The 10,230-nt window shown below is 57.3% G+C and overlaps 1 protein-coding gene across 1 annotated transcript in view; it reads left to right on the forward strand.

Annotated features, from left to right (window-relative positions):
- Nucleotides 1-8,286, forward strand: part of FOXO1 (forkhead box O1) — a gene marked incomplete at its 5' end in the record, with an annotated part of 107,819 nt that extends 99,533 nt beyond the window's left edge. The window contains 2 exons of the mRNA XM_013006883.2: nt 6,108-7,454; nt 7,877-8,286. Coding sequence (XP_012862337.1) covers nt 6,108-7,451 — 1,344 coding nt within the window. The remainder of the gene's footprint in view (nt 1-6,107; nt 7,455-7,876) is intronic.
- Nucleotides 8,287-10,230: the final 1,944 nt, after the last annotated feature.

Raw genomic sequence — 10,230 nt, forward strand, 5'->3', positions numbered from 1 at the left:
TTCACGCCAGGCAGTGTGGCCTGCCAGCTTTCCAGTGGCCCCGTGCATGTAGGTACTGACGGGTTCGCTCATCAAGCTGGAATGCCTGCTGCTGGGCTGAAGACAGGCAGGCTCCTGGCCTCTGAGCTCGCAATGTAGGGTGGCAGGCACACCACTTGAGACTGCAGGCAGCATGGTCGATTGTGGGGAGTCAACAAAGGGGGAGAGGAGGCTATTAGGAGATGTTTCCGGAAGGAAGGGACAGTGGACCCAAGAACACAGGATGTTTCGGAGGCTGGCACTCTGTAACCGGCCCAAGTCCTGGGTGCTCCTGACAGGCCTGTGCCCCAAGCCCTCCCCTCCCTGGTCATCCTCTCCCTGGTGTGCAGGCTGGCTGCCCGAGGCCTCCCCTTCCGCCCTCCACGGCATCCAGCCCTGATAGGGTCCGGGAAGGGTGGGTGGAGGTTGGCGCAGTGTCCTCACCCTGGTGTGAGAAGTTGCCGTGAGTCAGAGCTGACCTGATGGCACCCCCACCCCCAGTGTCCACAGGGGTCCAGGTGGTGGTGTGGATCAGACCCTGCCTTCACGTGGGAGGCCATTGCACCCCTTAACGCACTGCTGCCACTCCGTGTCCTTGTGCCACTCCGTGTCCGTGTGAAACACGTGCTGCGTGTTTCAGCGGGGCTGCCTGCCTGTAGGGGGTTAGAAGAAACATCTAGGGATTCACTCCCCCAGACCAGCCAAGGACGTTCATCCGGATCACAGGGTTCCGATCTGCAGCCACTGCTGGGGGATGCCCGAGGCCCGGGCAGCACTCGGCCCCATCGTGTCCCCGGGATCCAGGGCTGACCAGATGGCATGGCGCGATGGCAAGAAGCAGTGGGAGACCTTCCGGCTGCTCTGTGACCTTTGGGGATGTCAGTGATGCGGGTTTCTGGAAGGTGTCCTGGTGGGGCAGGACATCTGCGAGCCACTTTGAGACTGACATAGACATGTGTTCTGCACACCCCTTACTCACCCAAGGAGCGCCCACCCCAGGCTGCAGGGAAGGGAGATGCAGCCAGAGTGCTAGCAACCAGGCTCAGAGGGGCCACCGGGCCAGACCACCCAGGGGCAGTGCCCTGGGACGGGAAAGTGGGCTGCCCAGGTGCAGAAAGGCTGGTTGGGCAGCAGAGAAGGCTGCTAGCCTAGGCATCTGCCGACGGGCCCATTCCTCTAACTGAGGCGCGCAGAAAGGAACTTGGGGTCTAGGAACGTGAGTCCCAGCCCTCCGTCCCCCACACCCTGCTGCCCTCCTCCTGTGTTGGTCCCAGGCTGGCCCGCCCAACTGCACAGTGGCCTGAGTAAAGCCGTCCGTTCCCTTCCCCGGCCTCCCTACGTCTGGCAGTGCTCTGCAGACACAACGTCATGAACAGCAGTACTTCAAAAAAAGAAAAGGAAAAAAAAAACACAAGGTGTACCTTCCCGGCGCGTCCCTGCCCCCCACCCTGGGCTGGAAACCATGGCGTCTTTAATGTCCTGCTGGCTGTGTGAAAAACAGGAATTTATGTAACAAGCCCCACGCAGAAAACCTTTTCCTGTTCGGGGGAAAAAAATGTTTTTAATTGTTAGCAAAGTTAAGAGACAGCTCTGTTAGTTGAGCAGCGACCTGAAATGTCCCCAGACAGAAATATGTGGGGCTGTGTTTTGATAAGCGAGGAGATTGCTCTGGGGGCGGCTTTTGCTTTTTGTGTGTGTGAAAGTCCAGGGGGTGAATTCGTGTGTATTTCTGTACGTTAGTGGACCGCCCCCCTCCCCATCCCGCCCTGAACGATGCCACCACCCAGCGCATCCTGCCATCTCCATGGGAGAGCCCTGGCTGTGGAGGCAGATGCTCTGAGGGGACCCCGCCTCTGCCTGGAGTAGCACCACCCCTTCCCCTGGTCTGCACAGCCACCAGGAAGCCACTATCTGGGACATGACGGGCTCAGGAGTCACGCTTCCTCCCCTCCGGAGATTTCACAGTGGCTTATCTGGACCTCTATTGTGTTGAGAGGACAAAGGGGTCGTGATGGCTGTGCTGCTGGCCCAGAGGCCCGGGGCTCTCCAGTGGTGCTCAGGGCCAGTCTGCTTCCTTTAGAGGAATGCAGACCCTGGATGGGTTAGTCCGGTAGACTACAGAAACAAATCCAGGGAGACTCATATGTGTTTAAGAAAGAGCTTTATATACAAGAGCAATTGAATATTGAGAAAACATCCCCGCCCAGTCCAGAACAAGTCCATAGGTCTGACATTAGTCCATACTTCCGATACCAATCTATAAAGTCTTCAGACTCACGCAACACATGAAGTGGTGCCAAATGCAGGAAGATCACAGGCCAGTAGCTGGAACGTCTTTGGGGAGGTCCAGTGGCAGTGGAAGGGTCTCAGCGCTGGCAGGGGTCTCCACGTGGCTCCTTCAGCTCCAGGGCTCTAGCGTAGCTCGTCCACAGGAATGTCTGTCAGGGAGTGAGCATGTGTCCCACCTCCAGTGAGTTATTATCTCTTTAGCATCTCCAAATGAGGTTACCAAGCTGTGACCCCGATCGACAGGCAAAACTCCACCCCTTCCCTCTTAAGTCCCAAATTGACAGCAGATGATATAAGGACCACACTGGGCATTTGTGCGCAGGGCCATCCCACAGCAAGGAGGCAACCAAGAACAAGTGGGCCCTCGGGGCACCATGGGTAAGCTTCTAGAAGCAAGGTCGGTGGTTCAACCCACTCCAGGGCTCTGTGTGAGACGCACCAACTGCCACCGAGCCCATTCCAACGCAGAGTGACCCTGCAGGACAGAGTGGGACCACCCCCTGGGGTTCAGAGACTGTGTCACCCATCACGGGAGCAGGCAGCCTCATCCGGTCGGTGGTTTCAAACTGCTGACCTGACAGCAGCCCAGCTTACAACCTAGGATGCCGAGGCTCCCTCTATGTGAGGAAGACCCACCAGGAAGTCTCCTCCTGTAAAGCCCGCAGCCTCGGAACCCCCCGGGGGTGGGCAGTCCTGCTCCTCCCCGGGTCAGACTTGCCCTGTGGGCACCCAACCCAGCGCCAGCGGTACTTGGCCCCTGCAGCCCAGGATTGATTTCTGGGTGGGAAGGGAGTGAGTGGGGCATGGAGGCAGCCAGCGAGGGCTGTGTCCTGGCCTGCCCTCTCTGTGGCCCGGCCAAGGGGCCTGCCCCACAGCTGGTGTTGCAATCCCGGGGCAGATTGTAGCCTCGAGGGCACTGAGAAGTGTGGCTCTCGGCCCTGCATGCTGAGTCTCGGGTGTTGGTGTCGGTGCTGGTGCCCTGGCCTTGCCCTGCTCTGCAGGAGCTCCGCCTTGGCACAGCGATGAGCATGCAGGCATCCTTGTTGATGGCATGAGGATGTGGGCGCTGTGGCTGCGTCCCTGGGTGTCCAGAGATCCAGCCAGAGACTCTTTGTGGTGGACCAGAGATGCTGGCGGGACCCCAGGTGTTGGTCAGCTGACCTTTGCACTGTTGGCAGAAGAGGCCAGGAAAATCCGGGCGGAGTGCGGAGGGGGGGGGCGCTTGCACACAGCTGTCTCGTCCCAGGGTGCGTGGCTCCTGTGCTCAGGCCAGGCCAAGGGCACCGAACCCTGGTGAAAGGCTGCATGGGTGGCTGAATGAACGGATGTTGAGTGTGCCAGGTGCCCTGTCCGGTTTGGGGAACAGCTTGCTCTAAGGTCAGGTCCCCCCTTCCTGTGAGCCCAGGGCTTTCTCCTTGTCCTTTCCCAGTCCACCCTACATGCCACAGTCTAGCCATGTGGCCAGGAAGGGAGTCCAATTGGGATTAATGTGTAGCCTGGCCCCAGGCTTCCTAAGGAAGCCCGGGAGGCTCTCTGGTCCCGTTGGCCGTGTGTTTGGCATTGTGAGTTTGTGTTGCGGCAGCCCTGCAGTCCTACCCACACCCCACTGGGAAGGTGGTGCCGCCCATGCCCCTCAATTGGGGATCCCCGGCCTCCTTCCCCAGTACTACTTATGCTCCACCATGTCTCACACAGCCCCGCGCTCAATCCCCTCGCAGCCTGCAAGGCTCTACCTCCCTCCTGCTGACGCCAGGCGGAGCAGCCCCCCGGGCCACCTGGCTGGGAAGGGTCTCGCCCAGCTGATGCCCCTCCAGTCGTGAGGCCTCGGATGTACAGTGGCAGCAGTGGTCACCCAGCAGCAGCCGGGCATCACAGAGTGAAGCCTCACTCTCTGCCTTCTTCTCCCGCTTTCTCTTCCATGTTAGTGGTGCTGGTGTGTGTGTGTGCCCACAACCCAGGAAGGGGTGGCACGTAGTTAGTGGGTGCACTTTGGTGGTTACTGGCAGGGAGGTGGGGGACAGGGAGTTATCACTGAAGTGAAAACTTTCCATTTTGGACACTTCAACTGTCTAAAAATTACACACACACACGACTCTTCTTTTTAATTTTAAACAATGCAGCTGTATGCCTAATGGGCTTTGGGGGTATAAAGGAGCCCAGGTATTGTTAACCTAGGGGCTTTCTGTTCCTTAGGAACCTATTTCGCTTCACTGCATTCCCATAACCCAGAACAGTAGAAAGCTCTTGACTCTGGATGGCATGTGTGCCCTCTGGATAGACAGATGCCTGGCGCTGTACTGTGAGTTCCAGCTGAGGCATGGTGGGTTCAGTTTTGAGCCCCTAGCCTCAAGGTCAGCAGTTCGAAACCACTGTTCACTCTGCGGGGGCAAGACGAGCCTTGTTGCCCCCCACAGATAGACAGTCTTGGAAACCCGCAGGAGTGAGCTCTGCTCTGTGCTGTAGGGCCATTAGCAGTCGGAGGGGGCGGTGGCAGGGCGTCTGGTTGGTGTTGGTATTGTGTGGTAAAGGGCCGAGTCTTACCCCCTGTGTGCAGTGGCTTTGTGCTGGGCTGTAGAGAAATGACTGCAGTGATTGGAGTGTCCTCTGCGGTTTCCAGGCCCGCACCCGAGAATCTATGCGGGGAGGGGGGCTGGCCACTTGGGAGGCGATTCAGCCCGTGGTGCCACGTGGGCTGATGAAAGCCGTGGACGTGGAGGTCCAGAGAGCTTCCGGTTAGTGAGAACAGCTGCTCTCCGGAAGGGAAGCACCCCTTCAGACCTGGACCTTTCAGGCTGTGGTGAATCGGTACCCTGAGGGTGGCCCCCACATGGCGAATTCCGAGGCACACGGTAGAACGCAGCAGTCTGGCAGGAGCCAGCAGGCCAGAAGGCGGGGTGTCATGTGGCAGATGTCTAGGAGGGGCCCTGAGAATGGCTCAGGTCGGAAGTGTGCATATGGGCTCCCAAATGTGGTTGGCACCTGCCCATTTGGCAACCTGAAGGACCAGTGCCCTTTCCACTTGTGAGTGCCACCTTAACTCCATGTGGCTAGAGGTAGGGAGAATGCCTTGGGGGCAGGACGCCCCCCCCCCATCAGCATCCACCCTCTGGAGATGGGGTGCACGAGGATCCTCGAAGGGCAGGTGTAGAAAGGATGTCTCCTGGCCCTTACGTGGAGCACTGGAGCTGAGCATAACTTTAAGTGGTTTTAAAATGCGTTCTTGTAATTCTCCCACAAATTAGTCTATAAAGAGCCATCTTAAACGGTGTTTATGATGATGCTTGAAGGCAGTGGTGGTTAAGTGGCGGGAGTGTCAGCTTCCACACACGCCCCGCCCCACCCCCGTCAGTGGGTGCTGCTAGGGTGCCGCACAGGGCGCCGTGCAGCTGAGAGTGAGAAGAAAGGCCCGGTGATCTACATCCAAAGCCAGCCAGTGGAAAGGAAACCCTGTGGGCATCACAGCAAGCCTTCAAGGAGGTGGCCCAGGGCCAGGCAGCACTTCATTCGGTTGAGCAGGGGATCCCCGGGACTTGGGGAGACTCTTGCTGTCGCTAACAACACAGTAAGGGGGCTTACTGCCAGTTGGCCACCTTGCTGAGACGCAGAAACTCTTCACACCCCCCCACAGCGTCGAGAAGCCCTCTGCTCGTGGGCTCCACACTGTTACGATGGGTTTCAGACTGGGTGTTGGAAGCCCCGCATTCTGTGTGCTTCCCACGTACTCCGTTGCTGGGGTGGATGGTGAAGTTTCCTGCATGGAGAAGGCGTCATGCTTCTAACACGGTGTTTCTGCTTTCCAGAACTCGATCCGTCACAACCTGTCCCTGCACAGCAAGTTCATCCGTGTGCAGAACGAAGGCACTGGGAAGAGTTCCTGGTGGATGCTGAACCCTGAGGGGGGCAAGAGCGGGAAGTCCCCCCGGAGAAGAGCGGCGTCCATGGACAACAACAGTAAATTCGCCAAGAGCCGAGGCCGGGCTGCCAAGAAGAAAGCCTCCCTCCAGTCCGGCCAGGAGGGAGCCGGGGACAGCCCCGGCTCGCAGTTCTCCAAGTGGCCGGCCAGCCCCGGCTCCCACAGCAACGACGACTTTGATAACTGGAGCACATTTCGCCCCCGGACCAGCTCCAACGCCAGCACCATCAGCGGGAGGCTGTCGCCCATCATGACGCAGCAGGACGACCTCGGGGATGGGGAGGTGCATCCGATGGTGTACCCCCCGTCGGCGGGCAAGATGGCGTCCACCCTGCCCAGCCTGTCGGAGATCAGCAACCCTGAGAACATGGAGAACCTCTTGGATAATCTCAACCTCCTCTCCTCGCCAACGTCCCTGTCCGTCTCGACACAGTCTTCGCCCGGCGCCATGATGCAGCAGACCCCGTGCTACTCGTTTGCACCCCCAAACACCAGCCTCAACTCGCCCAGTCCAAACTACCCCAAGTACACGTACGGCCAGGCCAGCCTGAGCCCCCTGCCACAGATGCCTATGCAGACCCTGCCAGACAGCAAGCCGGGCTACGGCGGCCTGAGTCAGTACAACTGTGCACCCGGACTCCTGAAGGAGCTCCTCACTTCGGACTCCCCGCCCCATAATGACATCATGACACCCGTGGACCCCGGGGTGGCCCAATCCAACAGCCGGGTGCTGGGCCAGAACGTGACAATGAGCCCCAGCCCGGTCATGCCCACGTACGGGGGCCGGGCCCCTCACAACAACATGATGAGCCCCAGCGCTCATCCCCACCCCGGGCACGGCCAGCAGCCGGCGGCGGCGGTCAACGGGCGGGCCCTGCCCCACGCCGTCAGTGGCATGCCTCACGCCTCGGGCCTGAGCCGCCTGGCCCCTGGGAAGCCCTCCTTACAAGGGCCAGTGCCTCACCACGCCATGCAGATGAGCACTCTTGGGGGCTACTCCCAGGCCAGCAGCTGTCACGGCTACAGCAGGGTGGGCCTGCTGCACCAGGAGAAGCTCCCCAGTGACCTGGACGGCATGTTCGTTGAGCGCTTGGACTGTGACATGGAGTCCATCATCCGGAATGACCTCATGGACGGCGACACCTTGGACTTTAACTTTGACAACGTGCTGCCCAGCCAAAGCTTCCCGCACAGCGTCAAGACCACCACGCACAGCTGGGTGTCAGGCTGAGAGGTGAGTGCGCCCTGCCATCAGAGGACCCCCGGGAAAAGCGAGCTTCTGAGCGTCCCTGGTAAGGGCCTTTTGGTGCCGGCTGCGTGCCCATCACGCTGCTCATGCGAGCCCCTTTTAAGCTCGGGCATGGGGACACGTCCTCTCACCGCTTTAAAGGTTTCCTTTTGACAGGCGGGCGGCTGCATCTCCTGAGCGGCTCTTCAGCGAATGCGCGTTTGATACAAATCAAATGCTGGGGGGGAAGAGGAGTTTTCCCCCATCGAATGAACGAACGTTCGCAGAGCTTCTGAGCGAGAGAAGGCTCTGGCACACTGTCCCCGCCCCCCACCAGTATGTCCGTCACTCTTAATTTTTAATTCGGCTGTATATTTTCATTGTGCGTGTGCATGTGTGTGATTTTTCCCCCCTTTTTCTTTTTTCAGGCTACACGTAAAGTACTTGAGATGGTCTGACAGCAGGCACTGAGAGAAGCCGTCCAAAGATGTCCTTCACCCCCTCCCCTACTTTTAGTTTTCTTGATTAAAAAAAAAGAAGAGGAAAAAAAAAAGCATCCCTTTTTCCCCTCGTCAGACTTGGCAGCGGAGCCCCCTTCCTGCACAGGATGTTTGCCTGGAGCGCCGGCTCCGTGCTGCTGCAGATAAGGACCGCGCGCTGGAACGTCCTGAAGTGAGGAGCCAGGCTCGCCAGCCCCGTGTGCTCCCACTATTATTATTATTATTATTTTTTGTATATAAGCAGTAGCTTTCGGACTTGTATTTGTGTGTGCTTTCGTTTTGGTTTTTGGTTTGTTTTTTTTTAAATATCCATTTGGTCCAAGGAAAAGTTTATACTCTTTTTTATTGGTATACTGTTTTTTAAATATCCATTTGGTCCAAGGAAAAGTTTATTATACTCTTTTTTTTTTTGGTATACTGTGATGGTCTCATGCCCTTGCTAAGTTAAAGTTTTGTGCGTACTACCTGTGTCCTGCTGAATGGACGAATCGCAGCGTCAAGACCCTCCCGCCTGCCGCCTCCCTGGGGCAGCTCTGGGAGGGGCTCCTCTCCCCACATCCTTCCTCCCGAATCCGAGGAGCAGCCAGTCTGCTGAGTGAATGAACTTGTCAGACCCGCGGGGGGCGGGCCGGGTGTGAGTGTGAAATGCCAGCCTGTTGTACAGGTCTTTCCTTTTTTAAAAAGCCCCCTCTGGTTGTCTGTCTCTTTTGTTCTTTGCAAATTTGTACATGCATTCGAAAAGGTTCTGCTCCCCAGGGGAACAGTTTCCATAGTCAGCGCTGGACCTTAGAGGGCGACCATCAGGAATGGCTCCCACCCGATGATGTCGTCTTGAAACTAGTCTTGGTTTGTTAACTAGTCTGCTGGTAAGTGTGTGGAATCACAGGTATTCAGGGGCCTCACTCACAAGTCTCCATTTTGTATCTTGTAACTGGATTAGTGACTAATTTTTCTACGTGCTTAACTGGTTTGTACACTCTGGACCTCTACCTGATGCTTTCTGACTAACCCTTTAAACCTGTTGTGATCAGTACCTGGGTGCTCAATGTCTCCGGCCCCCCTTTCTGACAAGAGAGTGGTGCATCCCGTGTGTGGGAGAACCCGCTCTGTGTGTTTTAACCCTGTGGAGTTAAGATGACTCGCTCAGCCTGGGTGTCCCCCCCCCCCGGGAGCTCTGCACCAGGTCCTCGACACGTGAGTTCCAGCAATGGTCCCCTCATGACCCCTGCTGCGCCCGCTCTCCCGCCTCTACCCCCACCCCCGAAGCTCTGCCCGGAAGAACGCTGTCCGCGCCGCCGCTGCCCCTGTCCTGCAGATCACTTAGCCGGCCTCTTTTGAGTCGGAGGAGGAAGTTTTAAAACTGGGATTTGTATGTTTGGGGTGTTCGTTAGTACAGATGGCTTTTCTGACCATGACTAAAGTTGCTTAGAAGATGGGGCGTCTGTCTATAGCACCCTACACTACAATTCAGATCACTGCGCACGCCCTCACTCTGCCCAGCGGCCTCTAAACTGTCGACAGGCTGGGCTGGTTGGCTTTGCATCCCATGGACGCCATCCGCAGCTTCGACTCGTGGGCTGTGCCCTAAGCTCACATGCACATGGAGCCAGCTGTCCACTTTCTCTGCTCTCGGGCCCAGACCCCACCTGCTTGGTTCTGCACGGGAAGTTCACCTCCACTGGCTCTGTGTCCCTAGTGTAAGCTTCCCACTGGGACTTGGATGGTTTGGAAAATTCATTAGAAAGCCCATTGTTAACACCCTCCATTGTTTGCACACACACACACACCCCCCCTCCCCCAATTGGCCAAGTAAGGTGGGCCGAGACCTTTCCAGAACCTTTGGTGCCAAAGTGCTCCGTCTCCCCACACTGCCTCTTGTCCTCCTCCCGTCACCCAGCGAGCCCTGGAAGACCCCTGCCCACCTTACAGCGAAAACTCCCATTTCAGTCTCTCCACTTCCCAAGGAGACTTCCAGAACGCTGTTTCCTCCCCCAAGTCGATGTAAATACACATGCTTTTCTCTCTGATCCCCAAACCCCCACCGCCCTTTGTGTGTGTGGAGTTGACAGTCTAGCTCACCGTGGGGTTCAGGGGGCTCCCACAAAAGAGAATTCTGTTTCTTTGGAAATCAAACATTATGCGACCTCTGGTTTTTTGTTTGTTTCATTCGGTTACCCCCTTTCTGTAAGAACCCTGGCTTTTGGCATAGCGTATCGGTTATTGTAAATGATTGCTTTGTGAACTGTGCAAATGTTATCACCTATGCAGCCTTTGTTTGATTC

This window comes from Echinops telfairi, unplaced genomic scaffold (assembly GCF_000313985.2).
Source record: "Echinops telfairi isolate 266 unplaced genomic scaffold, ASM31398v2 ScPeMD7_11;HRSCAF=52, whole genome shotgun sequence".
NCBI lineage: Eukaryota > Metazoa > Chordata > Mammalia > Afrosoricida > Tenrecidae > Echinops > Echinops telfairi.